The sequence below is a fragment of the Pelodiscus sinensis genome, chromosome 3 (genome assembly GCF_049634645.1).
Source record: "Pelodiscus sinensis isolate JC-2024 chromosome 3, ASM4963464v1, whole genome shotgun sequence".
NCBI classification, from domain to species: domain Eukaryota; kingdom Metazoa; phylum Chordata; order Testudines; family Trionychidae; genus Pelodiscus; species Pelodiscus sinensis.
Window position 1 is genome coordinate 127215991 of NC_134713.1, and position 24614 is coordinate 127240604.

Genomic DNA, 24614 nt, shown 5'->3' on the forward strand with positions numbered 1-24614 from the left:
TTGCCTTCCCCACAGCAGGCTATGGATCCTTCAGTATAGGCAAAGTCAAAATGTTGCAACTTTCGGAAGTAAGTGTGGCACGTGTCCAGTGCAAACACTGTTAAAAAAGGATTGTTGCCTCAAAGAGAAACTGGAGGTGAATTTAAAGGAAGACATTCTCTAAAGTGCAGAGAAAGGGGCTGTGGCTCCTACTGACACAGCAAGATGACAACACCCTTTCCCCCGCTCCCCACCACAATTCCCCTTGATCCTCATAAGCGTGTTCCAGACGCCCAGTATCAGGGTAAGACTACGTTAAGAAGGGCAGACAGCAGCCTTCCCAAATCAGAAGAAACACTGAAGGAAGACAACCAGCTTGTCAAAACTGACAAGCATTCACAGACACTTTAAGCCACATCCTCCACAACTTGTCTTTCTTCCTGCTTTGCTAGAATATTGGAAGCTGGTTAGCAGTGCTTTGAGCTCATTTTAAACTCAGTGCAGTAATTGTTATTTTCCACTTTTTGCTTTACCATGCCCTTTGCCTTCTTACCCACCCTATGACAAATCCATGAACTGATGTTATGAACTATTATTCAGGTGGGGGTCTCAGAGTATGCCTCCACTGCAACTAGGTACTCATGCCTGCTGACTAGAGCTCACGAGGTTTCACTGCAGAATACACTTCTAGGATCGTAGTGGTGTTTGAGCTCTGGGACCCTCCCATCTCACAGATCAGGCTCCAGCCCGAGCCCAGAAACATACACTGTAATGAAACAGACCCACAGCCTCAGCTTTGAGAGTTTGCATGGTCCAGCTGCAGGTTTTTCCATTGGAGTGTAGGCATATCCAAAATCATCATGCAAATAATGCTGTCAAACCACGTAAAGAATCCACTATGTTTGGTGTCATTAAAGGCTTTCTGTGGAAGGTGTATCAAAATACTGTATCATTATGCAATATGTGATGTCAGCGTCCAGAACTAGAAGCTAAAAATAGAATCAAGTTAAAGAGGTTTTGATCAGGTCTTTAAGAGAAATCAGCCCAAGGAAGAAATGGTTAGATAAGCAGTTATAGAAATGTTACAGTTAATTTCTGAGCTCATTTTGTGGTCAAAATGTCTCCTAAACTTCCTTTCCTATTTTCTGTATATTTATTTTAAAAAAAAGTTTTTTGTTCCATCTGCAGCCCACGCACCAACACAGCAGCCATCCTAATCTACAAAAAATAATGTTGCTTAACAATGCCTGAGTGCTCTCAGGCAACAGAAGGAAAAGAGATTTGCACACAGTCAGCATGATATCCATATTTTTAGTGCATACATATTTATAAAATATGTAAATTGTTTTTCACAATGAATGTTACACGAATAAAAACATTACAAACTAGCATTTATTTTTTATTTCTGCAATTTGAAATCATTTTATAAATAAAACTTTACAGAATGCAATAATAACTAACAAACAGCAAGTTTACACAGCATAAATTATAAAGCATTTAGAATACTAGGTTATAATAGAAAATGATGGACTTTTACTTCAGATCAGCATTGTATAATGATATTCATGCAAGTGGTTTGATTTGGTGTTCTGAGACCACTGCCTATCGTGCTGGCCGAAACTCTCATTGTTTTCTTGTACTCCCTCATCTATTGTCCCAACTGAAGTCCTTTGGGGGCAGAAAAAGTCTCTCTTCTGTGTTTATACAGCACCCAACACAGGGTTCCTGTTTGATAACATCTCAGAGCCCTAATTGTGGCCAGGGTTCCCAAACTATGTACTATACATAGGTGTTGTGCTCAAGCAAAGGGGCAGCATGAAAATATACTAAGACTGAGAAAAGAAAGATATAGCAGCAAGGACAACAATCAAGGTAAGTATAAGAGGGATCAGAGCAGAGAGGTGGGCAGTGGAGAGATTACGGAAAGCCCTAACGGGGAGGGGAAAAGGATCTTTAATATAATGCAGAAGAAGTACAAACCAGTGAAAAGGAGAAATGAGTAGTTTGAGTGAGATGGTGATGAGACCATCCAGGCAGTTACTGGAATTCAGAGTCTGAGATCAGACAATGTACAGCTTTCTTAAGAAGTAGATTTTGGAGAACTGGAAAGGATAAATTAAGAAGAGGCGAGCAGTGGGCTCATGACCTTACAAATAATTAGAGACTTGTTTAAGCTTACAAAACTCACTGTTGTGGTTAGTTTTCATCGCAAAAAAGATTAAATGCATAAAAATACTGTGACAAAAATCCCTTGACAAAGAGCCCCCTGTTCTTTGCAACATCTCACCTTAGACTTAATCTCACTAAACCAAATGCCTTCCACATTATTCTAATGGAAAAATGGTCTGTAAGACATCTACACATAAGCACAGGAAACCAAGTGCTACTCATGTGGGTCCATTGAGCACATGAAAAGCGATTGTTCTCAATAAGGGAAATTCAAATACAAGCCCCCTATCAGCCCAGATTAATGAAGCTACTGTAGACTCATGACCCAACAGAGATCTCTGAGGGAACCCTAATTAATTATGTAAGGTCTAAAGCATTGGTGGTGGATATAGGCAAATGGCAAAGTATGTCTAGATTGGAAGGACACTTGCACACAGATTTCTCTCGCTAGAAAAGAGCAGTATAGAAGCTGACATGTGTCCAGGGAAAACATAGAACTCTGTACATTTAATTTCAGATTTTCCCAATGCAAACTTAGCTCAAGGAGAGCTGGAGTCAGAAGTTTTATGTGTTGGTCTATTGGACAGCATTTCAGAGAATCTCTCAACTGGTAAAAGTGATAGAAATGTAGCTGTGTTAGTCTGGTGTAGCTGAAACAAAATACAGGACTATGTAGCACTTTAAAGTCTAACAAGATGGTTTATTAGATGATGAGCTTTCATGGGCCAGACCCACTTCCTCAGATCAAATAGTGGAAGAAAATAGTCACAACCATATATACCAAAGAACACAATTAAAAAAAAATGAATACATTTGAAAAGGACAAATCACATTTCAGAACAGAAGGGGAATGCGGGGGCGGGGGGAGGTAAATGTCTGTGAGCTAATGGTATTAGAGGTGATAATTGGGGAAGCTATCTTCGTAATGGGTAAGATAGTTAGCGTCTTTGTTGAGACCGAGGCACGCGTAGAGTGTCGAATTTTAGCATGAATGACAGTTCAGAAGATTCCCTTTCAAGTGCAGATTTAAAAGGCTTCTGCAGCAGGATGCAGGTAATTAAGTCATTGAGACAGTGTCCTTTCTGGTTGAAATGGCAAGAAACTGTTTTTTCTTTGTGATCTGTTTTGTGGGCATTGATCCTTTGGCGAAGTGTCTGAGACGTTTGTCCAATATACAAAGCAGACGGACAAAACAGATATTAGACAGGGTCACAAAGAAAAAACAGTTTCTTGCCATTTCAACCAGAAAGGACACTGTCTCAATGACTTAATTACCTGCATCCTGCTGCAGAAGCCTTTTAAATCTGCACTTGAAAGGGAATCCTCTGCACCGTCATACATGCTAAAATTCAACACTCCACGCGTGCGTCGGTCTCAACAAAGACGCTAACTATCTTACCCATTACAAAGATCATCTAATAAACCATCTTGTTAGTCTTTAAAGTGCTATATAGTCCTGTATTTTGTTTCAACTGGTAATGATATCTTGTCTCCAGTAGCTGAAACAAAATACAGGACAATGTAGCACTTTAAAGACTAACAAGATGGTTTATTAAATGATGAGCTTTCGTGGGCCAGACCCCTTCCTCAGATCAAATAGTGGAAGAAAATAGTCACAACCATATATACCAAAGGATACAATTAAAAAAAAATGAATACATTTGAAAAGGACAAATCACATTTCAGAACAGAAGGCGGATGCGGGCGGGAAGGAAGGTAGATGTCTGTGAGCTAATGGTATTAGAGGTGATAATTGGGGAAGCTCTCTTTGTAATGGGTAAGGTAGTTGGGGTCTTTGTTCAGCCCCCCCCGCAGAGAGTGTCGAATTTTAGCATGAATTACAGTTGAAAATTAACAGATTTAACTCACAGGCTATGTGAGTCTTTCAACACAGGAATGTAAATGAAGGACTTTGGAATTGCTAATGAAGTGCTGATTTACAAATTTCACACTTCATTTGCATAATGAATTTGATTATGGGGGGGGGAGGGTTAGCTCAGTGATTTGAGCATTGGCCTGCTAAACCCAGAGTTGTGAGTTCACTCCTTGAGGGGGCCATTTAGGGATCTGGGGAAAATCTGTCAGGGATGGTATTTGGTCCTGCCATGAGGGTAGGAGACTGGACTTGATGATCTCAAGGTCCCTTCCAGTTCTATGAGATGTATAGGTATAATCGCTTTTTCAAGAGAATTTTTTGGGAAAAAAAAACAGTCTAGATGTGGAAAAACATCCTCTCTCGAAAGAACCTGTAAGTCTAATTTTTTCAGGCATAAGGGTCCTTTCAAAAAAGGGTTCCCCCCCCCCCCACCCCGAAAGAACTGCGTCTAGACCACTTTTTTTCCCCAAAAAAATCCTCTCGAAAAAGTGATCAGAATCCATTATGCAAACAAGGCGTGAAATTTTTAAATCAGCACTTCATTTGCAATTTTAAAGTCCTTCATTTGCATTCCTCTGTCGAAGGAGAAATGTAGTCTAGACGTAGCCACAGTAAGCAAAAGCTGGACTAGTTGCTTCTCCCCTACCCTGCCTTGCTGCAAAGAGGGAGAGGAGCAGGCGCCGGAGCAGGGGGGAAGCCTCCTTAAAAGCTAGTTCCCCCAGCACCATCTCTACAGTGGCAGGGGAGACAGGAGTATAGCAGCGACTGGCCACGAGCCAGGAATCAGCGGATTCGTGGCTCACGCCCAGTATCAGATGAGGAGTCTCTGCTTTTTAAAATGTATTAAGAGCCTGCCAGCTGTTACATTTCAAAAGCAGAAGCGCAGCGGAGAGACGCGGCGTGAGCCAGAACAGCTGATTCCCAGCTCACGCCGGGCCCCCCCACTACATTCTAACACTTTTACATTTAAGGCTTGCGCCAGGTCCCCTTGCTGTGCTTCAGCCTTTTAAAGGCATTAAGAGCCTACTTTACTGAAGTGGCCTTGTAAATCGGCCCAGGGAAGAGCAAAACCCCCAGCAGCCAGTCTCTGGGGTACCACCACACACGCACCCCCCAAGCCCTGCCTGCCATGCGGTGGGGTAGGGAGCCAGTGAGCACTAAGTTGCAGGTTCCTGCCGCCCCTTGGAGCGCATGTGGTTGGGTGCCACACCCAACTCCCCCAGGAAGGCAGAGTCCAGCTCCAAGCGCGCTAGTGGGCTCACTGGGGAGCAGGCCCCACATTCCCACAGCCATTGTCCGAAAGGAGGCATATTACCCCCTGCCTGTCCTAGCTCGCTTGCTCCTTTGGAGCTCTCAGCAAACCCCTCAGGGTTGGGATTAGAATGAGGGGCAATTTCCCTTTGCACCACAGTGCTGGTTAAAGGCACTTTGCGGGTCTGGGGGCACTCTGGGCGCAGTGCTGCAAAGCGAGCAGTGCTGAAAAAGCAGAAGCAACCATTTGGGCACAAAGTGTCCTAGTAAAGGTAGGTGCCTGGTGGGGGAATGCAGGTTTTTCCTAGGGTGGGAGCGAGCTTGGGTTCACTGCTCTCTGGACTGCAGCTGCTTCCGTGGGGCAGGCAACTAAATAGCTTCCTGGGATCACTGGGAGGCAGCAACCTATGTGGCTGCTGGGCCTTCGCTTGGCTTTGTGCATCACTTAAAATCTCATACTCAAGTCGCACGAGCTACAGCGAGAGAGAGAGAGAGAGCGCGCGCACGAGCGCACATGTGTGTGAATAAAAATCATTTTACCAATCACTGTTTCCACTCAAATTTTTCATTAACCTCTCTTATGCACTCTCATTGCATGACTATTTTGAACTCCTTTATATTTTAAAAAATTGCAGTCCACATTTTCAAAAATTCACCCTCTCCCCCAGAAATTCCTGCATATGGGCCTGTACTTGGGATACTTCTCAGGCTACCCAGGACTGCAAGTCACCCCATTACTCCTCCAGGGTACCCTCAGAACTACCACCATATGAAGAGCATAAAATTGTTTAGATTGTTTCTTGTATTTGAAAGTTACAGGTACAAGTACATAAGGAGCTTATGCAACCAAAATAGCAAGAGTCCATTGCTGCTGTCTAAGGGTATGTCTAGACTACATGCCTCTGTCGCCAGAGGCATGTAGATTAGGCTACCAGACATAGTAAAATGAAGCGGCGATTTAAATAATCACCGCTTCATTTAAATTTACATGGCTGCCGCGCTGAGCCGACAAACAGCTGATCAGGAAAAAGACAAGAGGTGCCAGCATCTGGGACTTTGGTGAGACCTCTTAAAATGTCTCAAGTGTTGTGTATATGGAGCTACTAGTTCTTCTCTAGCTAAAGTAGGATTTTTAAAGCAAGAAAAGAGTGTGGCTTCATCAAGCTGAAAGTTACTCATTTTCAAAATAAAACCATGTGGAGAGAAGGGAGACAGCTCAGTATTTACACAGTCAGAATAGGTGGCACACATCATTTAAGTCAAATCATTCTGGCTCCTTTACCTGAAATTCTGTTGATTAGATTCTTCCATTATGTTCATCATTGTGGGCTGTGTGTAGCCGTAACATACTGGAACCCCTGCCATACTGTATATCTGGGGACCAATAAGGCAGCTCACAATAGAGCGCCGCAGAACTGAGGAAGGACAAGGAGCGTATTTACAAGAACTATGATTCCCACAGATGGTCCTACAACATTCCGTAACAGAGCCACCATTCCAACTTGCCTTTTACTAGATGTAACACAAAGTCTGTTGAGACTCAATGCTGTCAACACGGAATGTTGGATTAAAACTTGTGGCAAATCTGTAATACCGAAGAAAAATACACATGCATAATATTTTATTTACCCACAATTTTCACACAAAGTACAGAAAAGACAAAAGGATTTTAATAAGCAAAACAGACACAAGATGACATTACAAAATAAAGCTTATCACTGATCTCAGGAAGAAAGTGTGCAATAAAAACTATACAAAGTATTTATAACTTTGGGTTTAATTTATTTAAATAGAAAAACAGCTTGGAAAATAAAGTGACATTACTTACTTTATTAGAACTTCCAGCTTTAATGCCAACTGGTACTTTACTCTAAAAATAAAAAAACAAAATAACACTTTTTGCACTGTCACAAGTGATCATGCCACAATGCCTGTAAGATTCATAGTTAACCAAACTATTAACTGTTTTCTGCAAGTTGACACCTTTAATTCCTGGAATAGCTCCCTGTTTTCTAAATTTATGGCAGAGGTTGAAGCTCTCTAGTCCGGAATGATTTTAGTTAGTCAGATGTCCATTTATGGGTGTGGCCAAGTTTCCCACAGTCCCATAAAGTTTGTTTACAGCCACCAATCTTGTCTCTCTGTTCTGTGCTGTTATTTAGCTCTAATTGACCCCTAAATATATATTTAAATCCCTGCTTCATTTGCACTTTCGATTTGCCTAATTTACATCCCTTTTTCGACAGAGGGATGCAGTTTAGACATCCCTTAGAGACTAACAATATATATAAGTGTTTTCGGTTAATCTCTAAGGGTATGTCTACTCTACCACTCTAGTTCTAACTAGGGTGGTTAATGTAGTCATTCGAAGATGCAAATGAGGCCCGGGATTTAAATATCCTGGGCTGCATTTGCATCTTGCCGGGCGCCGCCATTTTTAAATCCCCGTTGTAGATAGCCTAATTCAAACTAACAGGGATTTAAAAATGGTGGCGCCCGGCAAGATGCAAATGAAGCCCGGGATATTTAAATCCCGGGCTTCATTTGCAACTTCGAATGACTACATTAACCACCCTAGTTCGAACTAGGGTGGTAGTGTAGACATACCCTAAGGCAGGGTTGAGCAATCATTTTTGGCCGGGGGCCACTTCAAAAATTTCTGAACTGGCCCTGGGCTGCCCTGAATGCTTTTCCCCACTCCCAAACCATAACTGGATCCGGCCTGCAGAGGCCCTTTTGCCCACCCCTTCTCTAAAGTGCCATGGGACTACTCATTTAAGACACATACTAACACAGCTGCCCTTCTGAGATATTTTAACATTAACTTGGCCATGTTTCATGTACGTTCAATTGTCTATACTCTTTTCTTCTGGTTAAATCTATAGTTTCATATATGAAACTGCTTATCATATAAAGTCTATACCATAAGTTAAGCAACAAAGCCTAGTTAAAAATCTCACAGAAGTTAGATATATAGATTTATTTATTTCACATCACCATCTGGTAAGTACCAAGCATAGTTCACAATTAAGGGTGAGACAGTACAGCTCACTGGGAGCCAGGAGACCTGGATTTTTTTCCTGGCTGAACAAACTCCTCACTATGACCTAGGTCAAGCCACTTAAATTTTGTCACCCTCAGTTCCCTATGTATAAAATGGGGATGTTTGCTCTCCCATATACAATCCTGGTGATCTCTGGATGATTAGCAGAAAACAAGTTGTAATAAAAAAATGCCAAGTATAAAACCTACACTGCAGCAGCTGAGCCAGTTTTGTACAAGAACAGATATAAGGTACTGCATCAATAACTTAAAAAGAATTATGCATTCCACTCCATATACTACTGCTCAACTATCTTATACCAATATTTACACATCAATGTAATGCTTTACGCTGTCATCTGTTAGAAAAGGAAAAAATGCACAACTATTAGAAGTTTAAAACAAAAACTGAAGCATTTTAAAAAAGATATACAGCCTGATCACACTTCCTCATGAACATTTTTATCAACTATTGTTAAGTAAAACCAAAAGATTACTATAATGTAAAACTGTTTAACTTACACATCTGGATAGTGCTTTAAGTAATCATTTTCCCTTTTCACTAATGATGTTGGTCATGAAATAAGACCACTATGAAGGGAAATAATGACTTCAAATGAGAAGAATTAACTGAACTATGCATGTTCAAGGTTTGGAAATTGAAAAGTTTGGCATTTGCAGTAGTTCTGAAGTATAAAATCTTTAAAAAAAAATCTGCATGGGAGATAAAAAGCGATTAATTTACACCAGGAGATAAACCATAGAAGAAGTGAGAGAATAATGATTTCTTGTTTTACTTTGATCCATACCTCAGGACAAGGTTCTACATGACAATCTCTGATAGAACAGTGGCCATCATCAGCCCAGAATGGACATGGTCTCTTAAGATTGACCTAAAAATAAAAAGACAGGAAGAGAAGTATGTTATTAGCCAACTGATTTAGAGCTACTTGAAGATCTAGAAAAAAAAACTCTTCATTCTTCAGCAAGAAGACTGTGCTGGTGTGAAGAACAAGGACTCTAATGATTAGACAGTCTAAACTTTTTAAAATTGTTAACAAGAAATGAATACTGAAAGTGGGAGGATTGATTAAGAGATAACCAATGAACTCTTTCACAAAGATTGCCCCTTCAGCCTAATTTATAATACCCAAGATCACACAAATGAATTTTGTCCATGTACTTAAAAAGATTTTGTAGCAATAACTGACCTTCTAAAACTTATGACTGAGTTTTGATTTTGGGTTGTTTTTGCATTCAGAACACAAATATCTTTAAAAAACAAGCAAGTTCTTACCTGTAAATAGTACTTGATTTTAATCCACTTAAGTTTGCATTTCTTTATTAAGGCCAATATATCAGATATATGATAAAACCAGTCAGAAACTATTACAAGTTTAAACAAAGCATGTCAGCATAATTTCAGAATTCAAACTGAGAAACAGCTGTTTCACTGATTCATTGTGAAATATAGTCAACAAAAATAGCAGAATACTAATGCTTTCTTAACCAAAGAGCTCATGTACTTACTTTATTTGGAAATTTAGAAAGACTTACCAAAGCACAGCATAATACTTGGTTACACTTAAAATAAAAGCACATGAAATTTATGCTAGTGTAAGCAGTAGTAGTGAAGAAGTGTCAACTGATGAATGGTGTACATGAATGGCATTTTCTGACAGATTGCTATTTGCTATGAAATCGGGTATTCCACTACACAGGGATATTTCTATTTAACCAATAAGCCAGGGCTTATTGGTTAATCTATCGACTACACACATCCCCCCCTTGCTGCCTCTATCAGAGGCAGCAAGAGGAAGTGAGGTGGGAGCGGGAAGCCAGCTTTTAAGCCAGCTCCTTGTGTGTATGGGCTCATGCAAGCCACTCGCCACTGCCTCTCTATCGGGAGGTGGCGGCGGCAGGAACCAATATATGTGCCAGCTCTGCGGAGCCACGCCCCCCCCCCCACTTGCTGCCTCCCACAGACAGCCATGGGGGGGCAGGCAGGAGCCAGTGTGAGGCGGGAGCTGCCTGCGCTCTCCTTCAATGCTGCCTCTATCATAGGCAACAGTGTGGGGAAGGGAGCAGCCTCTGTCCGCTATGGAGCAGCCTCTGTCCGCAGCAGGCCCAGGCTCACCATCGCACTGTCTGCAGGGAGCTCTGTATCAGAGGCAGCAGCGCAGGGTGGCAGGGGGCCCCCAACCCCAGAGATGATCAAACAGTCATGTAGCCAATAATTTGATGCAGTTACACGACTATTCAATTAATCACTAACATCCCTAGTATGAAATATTACAATGATAAAAATGCTCAAGAGATTCAGAACTGTTCAACTCTGATATTATACTTTTTAACAATGCAAGTTAAAACAAAAAAACCCATTTTCTTGCCTTTGATTGAGCCAAAAAACACACTGATGAGCAGTGAAACTATGCCCCTGCCCTCTGTTTACCTCACTAAGTCTTTTGTCTTCAATCCCCAGACCTTATTTGTGATTAGAAATTTAGCAGTTTAATTATACCAGTATAATTATACCAGTAAATTTTCCCATTTAGACAAGCCCCCTGAAAATTAGACCTTTGAAATCAAACACTATTTCCAATTGAAAAATAAATCAGTATATTCTCAAGCCTTTGTACATGATTGTCAAAATACCTGAAGCTTAAAAAATGGCAGATTTCTGAGGAAAAAACAAACAAACAGTGATCATTTAACTCTTTTATGTCTTTGATACATATACTTTAAGACCTCATCATTTTGCTCTTCTTTTTAATGTGGTTTGTACAAATGTTCCCTCAGTGAATATATACTACTCAGAGGCACCCAGTGGATTGGCGTACTGTATTTAGATCCAGTGCTATCCAACTTTAACATCTTGTTAAGCAATAGTGAAGTACCACTTTGAAACTGATAAGAGGAAGGGACTTAATCATGCTGTCAAATACACAGGCTCCAAACGTTATAAAAACTCAGCTACTTTTCTGGAATGCAGCAAAACTAATCCAATAATGCAAGACAGTATTACCTCCTAATAAAATTCAATACTAAACTTAAGCTAAAACCCTGAGAAGCATATTTGATGTCAGAATTATTTTTAAGTAATTTAACATTTATATGCAGACTCTGAAGACTTCCAACAGGAAATGAAACCCAAGTATGTTCTTTTCATAAAACAAAAGCTCCATCACTGCCTATTTCTTAAATATCTATCAAAGCACTCCATACTCTAATCCTACAAAAAACCTTGAAATTAGAAAATTTACAACAAAAACATCTTAACTACGCACAAGAATAAAAAGAGTTTTTTTACATGTTTTGGAAAACATGCCACAAAAGAAAAGAGGCAAGAGGACAGAATCTCTGATTTATATCATGCAGTGGTGATAAGGAACTGGAGATGCTAATGGCCCCTATCACCCAGGTGAAACTACAAGGCAATGCAGGGACACATGCAGACTGTCAAACAGTATATTATTTTCATAAACTCCAGCTCTGGACAGACAGTGCATGCACATTACTCTCTATGGAATGTAACTAAGTATCCAAAGACAGTTAAGTAAGTTGTCCATTGTCACACAGGAAGTTTGCATAGAAGCAAGGAACTGATCCTGGATTTCCCAAGTCCTCGAGTAGACTATGAGTACAGAGAACACAGGTACCACAAGTCAACCACTCCTTAATAGCATTAGAAACCTTTGATAATTATTGTTTTAGATAGCTGATTAAACACCATTTAACATCCCTAATTGACTAGTTGATAAGGTGGGGGAACTTCAGATCAGCAGCGGGGTCAGCTCCCAGCTTGGGAGCGAACCCTGCTGCGGCTCTGCCTTTTAAACATATTAAGAGCCAACAAGTTCTTAATACATTTAAAAGGCTGAAGCTCAGCTGGGGGGGGGGGGGGGGGGGTGAGAGAGACTTGGCGCAAGCCAGGAATCAGCTGTCCCAGCTTGCATCTAGTCACTCCTGCTTGTGCTGTGCTGACGGCTCTTAATACATTTAAAAGGCCAAAGCACAGTTGGGGGGAGAAACCAGGCATGAGCCAAGACAGCTGATTCTTGGCACACACCCAGTCCCCGACTACGCCTCTGCTTCTCCTGTGGAGATGGTGCTGGGGGAAACCAGCTTTTAAGCTAGCTCCTCCCAGCACTGGCTCCTGCTCCCTGCCCCTTGCTGACTCTAATAGTGGAGGGGAGAGGGGGGAGGAAGTGGGGAGGTGGAGGAGGAGGAGCGAATAGTCAAGACACTAGTTGATTATCCAATAAGCATATGCTTATGTCAGGGATGATCCCCTCTCTGGCATTAGTTGATTAAACGCAATTTAACATCCCTAGCAGAAAGGCAAATACAGTGTTTCAATTCACGTTCTTAATAAAGCAAACTGCATTTCTTACTGAAAGAAAAAAAAATTTTGATCCTCATTATAGACTGAGGAATAAGATATCCCTTACTTATGAATACAGATTGGACCTCTCTGGTCTGGCATCCCGACTGGTCCCAGACAAGGGGATTTGCTGGACCAGGGGAGGTCCCTCCCCTAATGGCCCATGCTAAACAGATTTAAAAGAGAAAAACAAATTTCATCCATTTGGTTGTATAGTATACCTCCACTTAACCAAAACTCTATTAACCTACCTATGAATTACCTATGTTCCTTGTTCCCCAGCATGAAATTCATGCTACCAAGGGCATGGAAGAGATTTGGGTACTAAGGAGGTTAGGCTAATAAAGCAGATAGCTCTGGCCAGAGAGGAAGTGGAAGAGGAGGAGGATAACCATAATGACAATATGGAGTCTACCTTGCTGCCAAATAGCTCCTGCATTAGCATATGGAGTCCTTTACAACCCTACTGTCACAGAATTGAGCATCACAAAAGAGACCCCAAGTTTGGATTGCAAGGCATTGTCACTGTCCTCCTTGTCTGTGGGGGAAACCACCTCACTACTGAATGACTTCTGTCATTGATTATAGGAACTTCTGATTATATGAATAAAATCCATGTCCTCCCTGCATATCAGATAATCGTGTATACACTGTATTCCTTGAATACACTCTGGAGTGTTAAACTTAGAATCACAGAATCATAGAATAATAGGACTGGAAGGGACCTCGAGAGGTCATCGAGTCCAGCCCCCCGCCCTCAAGGCAGGACCAAGCTCTGTCTACACCATCCCTGACAGATGTCTATCTAACCTGTTCTTAAATATCTCCAGAGAGGGAGATTCCACCACCTCCCTTGGCAATTTATTCCAATATTTGACCACCCTGACAGTTAGGAATTTTTTCCTAATGTCCAATCTAAACCTCCCCTGCTGCACTTTAAGCCCATTACTCCTTGTCCTGTCCTCAGAAACCAAGAGGAACAAATTTTCTCCTTCCTCCTTGTGACACCCTTTTAGATATTTGAAAACCGCTATCATGTCCCCCCTTAATCTTCTTTTTTCCAAACTAAACAAGCCCAGTTCATGAAGCCTGGCTTCATAGGTCATGTTCTCTAAACCTTTAATCATTCTTGTCGCTCTTCTCTGTACCCTTTCCAATTTCTCCACATCTTTCTTGAAATGTGGCGCCCAGAACTGGACACAGTACTCCAGCTGAGGCCTAACTAGTGCAGAGTAGAGCGGCAGAATGACTTCGAGTTTTGCTTACAACACACCTGTTGATACAACCTAGAATCATATTTGCTTTTTTTGCAACAGCATCACACTGTTGACTCATATTCAACTTGTGGTCCACTATGACCCCTAGATCCCTTTCCGCCATGCTCCTTCCTAGACAGTCGCTTCCCATCTTGTATGTATGGAACTGATGTCTAGTAGATCAGTAATTCATTCCTCAGTGAAAAAAGAGACAGGTAGTGCACAGAATACAATTTAATTTTCTTTTCAATAACTCATTTGGGCTAATAAATATAAAAGAGCAATTACAACTATATTTTTAGTCATGTGAACTGTAACTGACAGATGTATTTAGGCAGAACCCTTAAAACAACTATCAGAAGTTACCAGGCATTTTCCCATTCTCAGTACTCCCTTCCTTTTTAAAAACTCCATCCCTGAAGAGCAATGCAAAAGAAAAAAAAAAAAGCTTCAGAACTTGAGAATCTAGTTAACTCTGTGGTGTCTTCTTTTGCTAAGTATGTTGAGATCAAAGTAGAAGAGCAGAATACAGTGCAAAATCCCCACTACAAAAAAAAAGAAAAAAAGACAAGAATACAGAAAGGTGTGTTTAGAGAGGTTTTCTATTCTAGATTTCCACAAAAAGGATCCTGTTACAAAAATCTCTTTAGAATACTGGAACAATAACTCTCAGGAATATGCAGGTGTCAAATAATTGACCAGGACATCTCCCACGTATAGTTGGATACTGTAGATAAAAGACTGCTAAAGAACCTTAAACTACAGACTATTTCATAAAAAACAGACTAGTATAGAGATAGTCCACATTCCAAAGAGAGACAAAAAGCATTAGAAACTATTACATTTAATATGTTTGCAGAAGGGACACCTGAAAATACATGTATTATGCAATCACACAAATTAACAAAACACTACATGGGGGAGAAATAGCCAGAAAGTATTTATCAAGAAGTCTCGTGGTCATCCTTGTAGCCTCTAGCATTACAATCAGATCGACTGATGTTATCCCTAGAGAACATTACTGGACATCCTGTCACAATTCTAGCATAAAAGATATAGTTGACTACTCAGGTATCTATCAAGTTACTAACATGTAAGTAATGGCCTGGACTTCTACATTCCTTAATTGGCTTTGTATCGTCTTTAAATAAATCAAAATGTTCCAGTACAAAAGTTGCTTATACCCTTCCACCGAAAAGTTTCCTTGCAAAACAGTCATGTTCTCAGCCAAATGTTTTCAGGGAACGTCAGAAGCACTTACACTATATTTTATTTTATTTTCTAAGGACTTGTTTTCAATGCATTGTCAACTATAGCCACAAACGAGTTTTACTCACTAACCTCCCTATTACTCAACTTGGAGATTTTTCTGCATAAGTATTTCTTTACATTCCAACTAGCTAGCCTGTTATTGGCTATGGATTGAAGGTCAAGTGTTTGGTGATGCTGAAGATAGAAATACAGCGGGGATGAAGCAGCTGCTACATCATTCTGAACACAGGATGTTAAAGTGCAGATTATCAGCTAAATCAAGTAGTTGATGGAATTTCCATTGACTACTCTATTAGTGTATGTCTACACTTACACCCTCTTTCAAGAGAGGGATGCAAAATGAAGACATTTGAAATTACAAATGAAGCCAGGATTTAAATATTCCACGCTTCATTTGTATAACCACGTTATGGCACTATTTCGAAATAAAACACGCTGTGTAGACACATTTTGAGAGAAAATCCTTCTCTCGAAATAAACTTCATTTTATGAGGAATAAGGGTTAACAGTTATTTTGAGAGAAGGGTTCTCTCTCAAAATAATGTGTCTACACAGTGTGTTTTATTTTGAAATAGCGCTATTTTGAAATAGCACCATAATGCGATTATGCAAATCAAGCACGGGATATTTAAATCCCGGCTTCATTTGCCATTTCGAATGTCTTGATTTGCATCCCTCTCATGAAAGAGGGTACAAGTGTAGATATATCTTTAGCTGACAAGGGGGGCTCACTACCCCTGCTGCGGCTCTGTAGTTTAAATGTAATAGGAGCCCCGGCTATTACAACATTTAAACTGCAGAGCTACAGCAAGGGAATCTTCTGGGGCCGGTACAAACTGGAACTAAGCAGTCCTAGCTCACCCCAACTGTGGGACCACTGAGACTTTGCCTCCCTCTCCCTTGCACTGCACAGACAGTGCTGGGGGTGGGATGGGGAGCGGGGAGAACCGGCTTTTAAGCCAGCTCCCCCCAGCACCAGCTACTGCTTCCCCCTCCCCCCTTGCTGTCTGACACAGAGGAAGCGGGGGGGGGGGGGGGAAGTGAGTAGGTCAACAATACCCTTACATCCCTATGCTGGACTGCTAATCAAATCACTGAATAGCTGGAGTGTTTTGCACTGTGGTCATTCTAGTGCTATAGCTCAAGTGAGGGTAAAGAGAAAGAACTCAAATGGAGTAACTCAGCCTAACTGTTGCAATGAAGAGAGGCCATGTGTTTTCAGAGTGGCAGTGCTGTAGCGCATTTTTTTTTAGAAGGCTGAATGCTTGTATATCTTGTTGAACTGCACAGAGAAGTGTAAATACAAATGCACACTCACTGGCTCATGTAGACTCTGAAGATGTCCATAAGGGAATTTTTAGTGCATGCCAGTAGGGACCTCCCAGGCAAGTCAGTGTGCAACACACTAGTACACACCTCTTTGGTGCAAGCTAACATAAAACGTAGATAGGCCCTCAATGTAAGATCCTGGCTTCAATGTTTATATGAGACACAGCAGTACATGCAAAGTGGGTTTTATCCACCAAAGCTCATACCCAAACAAATCTTAGTCTTCAAGGTGCTACAGGATGCCTCATTATATTAGACAGTTACTTTTGGCTATTTTAGATTTGTTTGTTCCATTTCTATTAGACCAACCGAAGGCACCATAATAAATTACAATACGCTCAAGCAGTTAGTCCCATTTTCACCACCTAAATTGTGCATAACTAGCTCCTCTGGAGCATGGCAATTAGAACTGCCTATACCTGGGCTTAGACAATTATGGATTTTAAACCCTTACTGAATTGGGAGTAATTGCATTAATGAATACAGGAGAAAATGTTTGGAACAGAAACTCATGTACCTTACTTTTATGATGAGAGATTTAACCAGTGTACAAAATTACCCATTACCGTAATAATGAACTATTGTAAATATATTACTAATTCTAAACACACCTCCACGAAATAAAAAAAAAGTTGGCTACATCTGCTATGATAATAATACGGCACTCAAATTTGCCCCTCAGTTAAAAAAAAAAAAAAAAAAAAAAAAAAACCAACAACCACCAAGGTACAGTAGACTTCGGATAATCCGGCACCTTTGGGGTCCAGGTGGTGCCGGATTATCAGAAATGCCGGACTAGCAGGAGGTACTCTGGCAGGGGTGGGTCTCGTCGCAGGGGAACAGCGCCGCAAAGGCCAAACCCTCCGCCATTTTAGAAGAAGGCGGAGCCTGCGACCTGCGGAAGCAGAGAGGAGGCGAGAGGCAGGCAGCCGCTTCAAGAAGTTCTAGTCAATTACACTGCCGCTGCTGGATCAACAGGCTCTCAATCTACCTTTCCCCTCTACTGCCTGGGGCGGGGGATAGGGGCTTGGCGGGTGGGCGGGGGTGCTGAACCCTCCCTCCTATTGCAGGGAGGCAAAGCCTGCAAGCTGAGGAAGGGGAAAGGCGGTGAGAGGCAGGCAGCTGCATTCAGGAAGCTCTAGTCAGTTACATTTACTCCGGCTGGATCCACAGCCGAAAGGCTCTCGATCTACCTTTCCTCTCTACTGCCTGGAGGAGGGGGGGCAAAGGAAGGTAGGGGTCGGTGGGGGAGGGGGTGTGCCAAATCCTCCCTCCTGCTGCAGGGAGGCAAAGCCTGCAAGCAGCAGAACCAGACAGCGAGGGAGAGGCAGGCAGCTGTTTCAAGAAGTTCTAATCAATTACACTGCCCCGGCAACAGGCTCTCAATCTACCTTTCCTCTCTACTGCCTAAGGGGGAGGGGGACAGAGGGAACAGGTAGATCCGCAGGTGACAGGCTGCTGCTGAAACTCACAAGAGATCATCTCCCCTCCCTTGTGAGTTTCAGCAGCAGCCTGTCACCTACGGATCTACCCGTTCCCCCTTAGGCAGTAGAGAGGAAAGGTAGATTGCGAGCCTGTTGCCGGGGCAGTGTAATTGATTAGAACTTCTTGAAACAGCTGCCTGCCTCTCCCTCCCTCTCGTTCTGCCGCTTGCAGGCTTTCCCTCCCTGCAAGAGGAGGGAGGGTTCAGCTCACCCCCGCCGAACCCTACCCTCTCCTGGCCCCCCTCCGGGCAGTAGAGAGGAAAGGTAGACTGAGAGCCTATCGGCTGTGAATCCAGCCGGAGTAAGTGTAACTGACTAGAACTTCCTGAATGCAGCTGCCTGCTTCTCGCCGCCTCTTCCCTTCCGCCGCTCGCAGGCTTTGCCTCCCTGCAACAGGAGGGAGGGTTCAGCACCCCCCGCCCGCCAACCCCCTACCCCAGGCAGTAGAGAGGAAAGGTAGACTGAGAGCCTGTCGGCTGTGGATCCAACCCGGGGCAGTGTAATTGACTAGAAATTCCTCAAGCAGCTGCCTGCCTCTTACCCCCTCTCCACCACCCTGCAACATGACGGAGAGTTTGGCGCCCCTGCTGCTGACCTCCGTCCCCTTCCCTTCCCTCTCCCTTTCCCCTCCCCCTCCCCAGAGGCAATAGACAGAGCAAAGATAAATTGCAAGTCTGTCGCCTGCAGATCCAGCCGCAGTTAGTGTAATTGACTAACAACTTGAAGCAGCTGCTGGAGCACATCCGGGTTATAGTTGGTGCCGGACCATCAGACGTACCGGACCACTGGATGCCGGACCACTGGAGTTTTACTGTATTAACTTTTTCTACAACCAATACATGGAAGATATTTAATAAAACAGGTCAAGCTCATGCTCTAAAATCTTGTACTTTTGATCATCATCGAATACAAGCGTAATTATGGAAACAAAATGTCCACGATAGAATAAATAATTAATTTCTCACTATTTGAAAATTGAGATTCCTATCTCTTTTTAAAAGGAATAATACCAAAGAGGTTATCAGTTATCTAGATGGCATTGAGTAAAGAAGGTAATAATATGATGAAGATTGAGACCTGATGACTTGCCAAGAAACAAGCGCTGTCAACTATTGGAAAGTAAGTACAGGAAGTCCCCGGGTTACATACAAGATAGGGACTGTAGGTTTGTTCTTAAGTTGAATTTGTACGTAAGTCGGAACTGGCGTCCAGATTCAGCCGCTGCTGAAACTGACTAGCGGCTGACTACAGGAAGCCCGAGGCAGAGTTTCTCTGCCCCGGGCTTCCTGGAATCAGCCGCTGATCAGTTTCAGCAGCAGCTGACTTGGGGACACCTGGGGTAGAGCAGCTGGGGTGCAGCCGGGTAGGTCCCCTCTGGGTGGTCCCGCCGCCCGCGTCCTCCGTGGCTTTGCTCCGCGTCTCCCTGGTCTGCTGGGGGGACGGGCCCCCCAGCATACCAGGGAGATGCGGAGCAGCTTTTCTCGCCCCGTAGGACGCGGGCGGCGGGACCGCGGTGCGTCTGGGTGGTCCCCGCCGCCCGCGTCCTCCAGGGCGAGAAAAGCCCCATTCGTAAGTACGGATCTGATGTAAGTCGAATCCGCGTAACCCGGGGACTGCCTGTATGTCATTTCAGTTTTTACACATAGGTATTCAAAAATATTTAACTGTAAAAAAATCATTTGTCCATTGGACTTCATTTTTAGTGATTTACTCCTGTATTCAGCCATGTATATACCACAGACAACATTAGTTTATGGCACATACCACAGGTGGCATATACCATAGGTAACATTAGTATAATTTTCAATCAAACAACTAAACACTATTAAGGGATAAAAGGGAATTTTGGGCTGCTAAGAAAGAAATTCATCAAATTTCAGAAAAAAGAAAATCAGGACAATGCTAGTCCATAGATCAAATACTCTGTAGGTTTTCATTGGACAGCTATGTCCAAAAGTGCCATTCTTACTATACCTTGTAATATCTGAAGTAGTCCCGTTCTTGCAGTTTCTGTATTTTAGGGAAGATCTTGTAAGTGTTGAAGTTATCAATGCTTTCTATATCACACAAGCAGTCATCCAACACTCCAGTGAGCTACAAGAAACAAAATATATTATATTGCTTTATTAAACAAGATTAAAGGTAGTAAAAATATTTGTTAAACAAAAATTAGAGGATTTTTCTTAAGAAAGGTGAAAAGAAGTTATGATAAGCATACATAATTATAATACAGTTAACTATTTAAATTTATTACGAGTTGGTTAAACACTTGCTGAAACCAATTAATTTAACAGCTACTCTTAATTTGTGCAAGCAGCTAATTTGTGATGCAATACTATTCTAATGTAGCAACTATGGACATATGGCAGCCTGAAAGGTCTACATTTCCCAAACCAGGAGGATACACTATGATAGGACAATTTTCTGAGATGCTTAGTATGGGCACAGGAATTGTTTACGAACCTGTGAGACTGAGCCACTCATGTACATAAAAATATTGCATTATCTTGTAAACTAGAATACTTCACTTTGGCTACATCTACTCTACAGGCTTTTTGCACAAGAATTACCATTCTTGCACAAAAACTTGCAGAGCGTCTACACTGCACGCGCATTCTTGCACAAGTAAATTTACAGTAAAGCATCAGAAAAGAGGGCTTCTTGCACAAGAGTTATTCCTCTCCCCACGAGGAATAAGCCTTCTTGTGCAAGAAGGCAGTGTGGACAGGCAACAGAGGTTTCTTGTGCAAGGAACTCCTATGACTAAAATGGCCATCAGAGCTTTCTTGCTCAAGAGAGCGCCCACACTGCCATGGACGCTCTTGCGCAAAAGCACATGGCAGCGTGGACGCGCTCTTGCACAAGAATTTGTGTGCAGAAACTCTTGCGCAAAACAGTTCTTGCGCAAGAAGTCTGCAGTGTAGACATTGAGTTTAAACATGGGTGGTGGTGGGTGAACCTAGGGCTAGGAGAGGCAAGCCCTCAGCCCCAGCTCTGCCACCCAAGACACGGCCCATGCCTCTTGTCAAGTCAAACCTGAGAAGAATAACTTACTTAGGCTCCTTAAAACAAAACAGCTTCAATGTCTGAACAAACAGGAAAGAAATGGCTTTGTTAGAGTCCATATAGTGATTAAGATCGCTCATGGTCCATGTACAGGACCACCAAGAGCTCCAGCAAAACGACAAAAATCAGACTTTCTAATCCTAATATTGTGAAAAAGAAAAAAAGCCCCAAATAAAATACCCCTTTCAAAGACTAGCTTCTCTTGAAAAACATATTCTTTCTTTGCAGATCACTAAGCGTAAGATATGTGAAATAATTTTTTCACCTTTATATTAACTCTTTACTGTGACACAAACCTTCATTTCATGCAGACATTATCTTTTACTGAAAAGAGTTGTTATAAAATACAAAACCTAAATATTTTTTATTATGAACTTTCTTCAACAGACTTAAGGATGTGCCTAACTGGAATGTTTTTACTGAAATGGGTCCAGAGTAACAATTCTCTGAGCAATCCATTTCTGGACTCAAGGAAGGGGGGGGAGGGAGGGAAAGGAGGCATTTCATTTGGACTTCCCCCATGAATACTTCTGAAAGTTTTTAATTTGTACTTCAGGCATTACATAATTGAACAGGGAGCTTTAAAAAAAGCTCAAGTTACCTATTGCAGTGCAAGATGTAGAAATGATAACTCAAGACAAAAACCTAGCCCCCAAAAAAGGGGGGGCTACTGCCCTTTTATTAAAAACAAACTAAAAAATGGCAAGTTATTGAAAACTTCGTCTTTGACAGGTTAGCTTTCCAGCACCTGATGATGAAAACAGGATTCACAGAAGTTTGTACCATAACTTTCAGGTAGTACGTTAGAGAATCAAACTACATTTACCGTATATTCCGGCGTACAAGACGACCTCTGAAGTTAAAAAACATCCCCCAAAAATAGGGGGTCGTCTTGTACGCCGGATGCCCTGCCGCCGGAGCCCCTCTGCGGCTTTGAAAGCCTCGGGGGAAGCCGGCGGGGGGGCATCCCAGGTGCGCATGGGCTGCCCCCCCTCCGGAGCCCCTCCGCGGCGGCGCGGAGGGGCTCCGGAGGGGGGGCAGCCCATGCGCGCCTGGGATGCCCCGCCGCCGGCTTCCCCCGAGGCTTTCAAAGCCGCGGAGGGGCTCCGGCGGGGGGGGCAGCCCATGCGCGCCTGGGATGCCCCCCCGCCGGCTTCCCCCGAGGCTTTCAGAGCCGCCGAGGGGCTCCGGCGGGGGCAGCCCAGGCGCTCCTGGCGGCTTTGCTCCCGGTGCCTCTGGTCTGCTGGGGACCATCTCCAGCAGACCAGGGACACCGGGAGCAAAGGAGGCGGAGGGGCGCTGGGGTATAAGATGAAACCCTATCTTTTAATTAAAAAGATAGGGGGTCGTCTTATACGCCCAGTTGCCCTATACGCCAGAAAATACGGTACCATCCTTGCATTTTGTGTCTTCCAAAACACAAAATTAAGAGTTATTCTGCAAGCAGTAAAACATTGAAGACAAAAGAGGAGCCCTTCAAAAACAAGGGGAAAAAAAAACCCCAGAGAAGTTCCTGAGTCTAAAGATGAATCCATTTTTAAGAGTACAAAAAATATCTAAGTGTTTACAACACAATCTGTTTCTTATTTGTCGCTGATGATATTTTCAAACATGAGTTTTTATATATAAAATAGAAAAAACCTCTTCCCAACGTATAAGTTTTAAATTAAATACTATTGTAATTGTATTGAGAAACTCTCTGAAGGTGTTTTAGTGGTCCATATTGTGAGTTAAGGTAATGGTTTTTAAACTATGGGTTGCAACCCAGTACTGAGTCGTGGAACGTCAGACACTGCATCTCATTGCTGCAGGGTCACCAGATGACCAGTGGGGATGGTAAAGCAGGCTACTTGCCTGTCATGGCACTGCAGACTGTGCTGCACCCCCGAAGCAGCCTGCAGCAGGTCTAGCTGCTAGATGGAGGAGGAGGAGCACACGGAGCTCCATGAACTGCCCTAGCCCTGAACACTAAGGGTGTGACTAGACCACAGGGTTTTGTCAACAAAACATAATGTCGACAGAACTCGGCAGATTTGTTGACGGCGGTAAACCTCATTCCATGAGGAATAACACCTTTTGTTGACAGAGTTCTGTCAACAGAAGGCGTTATTGCATCTACACCAGTGGTCCCCAATCTTTCGGGACTGCCAGGTACCCAGGGATGGGTCCACTCACGCACCGCACGCCCGGGGACGTGGCCACCCACACGCCCGGGGCCGGCCCCGCGCATGTGCTCCGTGCCCGGGGCCGGCGCCACCCACATGCCGGGTGCCCAGGGCCAGCACCACACGTGCCGTGTGCCCAGGGCCGCGCATGCGCCACATGCCGGGGGTGGGCCGGCCCAGATGATTTGGTGGGCACACAAATGCCCTGGCGGGTGCCATGGCATCTGCAGGCACTGCATTGGGGACCACTGATCTACACTGTCCTTTTCATCTATACTCTCATGTCAACAAAGCAGCTTGCTTTGTCGACAGAACTGGATGTAGTCTAGACCCTCTTTGTCAACAAAAGCCTGTAGTCTAGATGTACCCTAACTGTACAGTCCTATTAGCTGGGAACCTGCTGCTGGCTGCTTCTGGCATCTGCAGTGCCAAGAGAGGCAGCAAGTTTGCCTTAGCTCCCCCACTTCACCACTGACAGGGAGCCACTCAAGGTAAGCCCCTTCTGCCTCAGCCCTGACTCCCCCAACGCTGGAGCTTCCTCCTACACCCCAAAGCTTTTATTCTCAGCCCCATCCCAAAGCCCACACTCTAGTCACATCATGTAGGGTCACGGGCATCAACAATTTTCTTCAACTGGGTCATGAGAAAAGAAGTTTCAAAACCACCAAGTTAAAGCACAATGCTAGATGGAAGGCGATACAACCCTTAACATGAAAGATCAGCACAACAGAGTAAGGGATTTCAAGCCACTCATTAAATTTACAGAGCTGTTCTACTAGTGTGGATTCCACACACAGTTTTCCCTTACTCCAAAGTACTCTGATTCAGTAAATTAAACAACAGGTTTTTGCATCTTCTCTATTAGCATTTGGATATTTGTCTGAAAACAATTCTCCCTCCTTACTATGCTGTCAGGAAAAGAATTACATTTTAAAAGGTCCTACGTTAAAACATTATTGGAATAAGTACTATTTAAAGCCTATTACTTTTCATTATTTGTGTTGGATTTTTTTTCCTCCCACTGACCCCTGACAATCAAAATAGACTGTTTAGTTCACTTGATAGGTATAGAGCCAAATGCGGCCCTGGTATAAGTTATCATACCTCCAGTGGTTTTAATGGAGTTGCATCAATTTATGCCACAGACAAATTTGGCTCATAGCATTTTTCTGCTTCTCATGTAGTACTTTTACTTTCGGTACTGTAACTAATTTCTGCTTTTGGAGGAAAGGACTTGGACTCAATAGGAATGTAACAGTTTAATGAAAACATTTATAGTGCTAACAGATTCATAAAACTGTTTTAAAAAGTCTATTTACAAAAATTACACCTACAATAACT

At 42.9% G+C, this 24614-nt stretch overlaps 1 protein-coding gene across 2 annotated transcripts in view; it reads right to left on the reverse strand.

The window, feature by feature from the left end:
* The window catches only part of ERO1B (endoplasmic reticulum oxidoreductase 1 beta), a 50088-nt gene that overhangs the window by 22766 nt on the left and 2708 nt on the right, over positions 1–24614 (reverse strand). For both annotated transcript variants that reach the window (XM_075924807.1, XM_075924806.1), the window contains exons 2-4: positions 20017–20136; positions 9127–9210; positions 7104–7145 (exon numbers count right to left, since the gene is read on the reverse strand). In XM_075924807.1, the coding sequence (XP_075780922.1) occupies positions 7104–7145; positions 9127–9210; positions 20017–20136 (246 nt within the window). The remainder of the gene's footprint in view (positions 1–7103; positions 7146–9126; positions 9211–20016; positions 20137–24614) is intronic.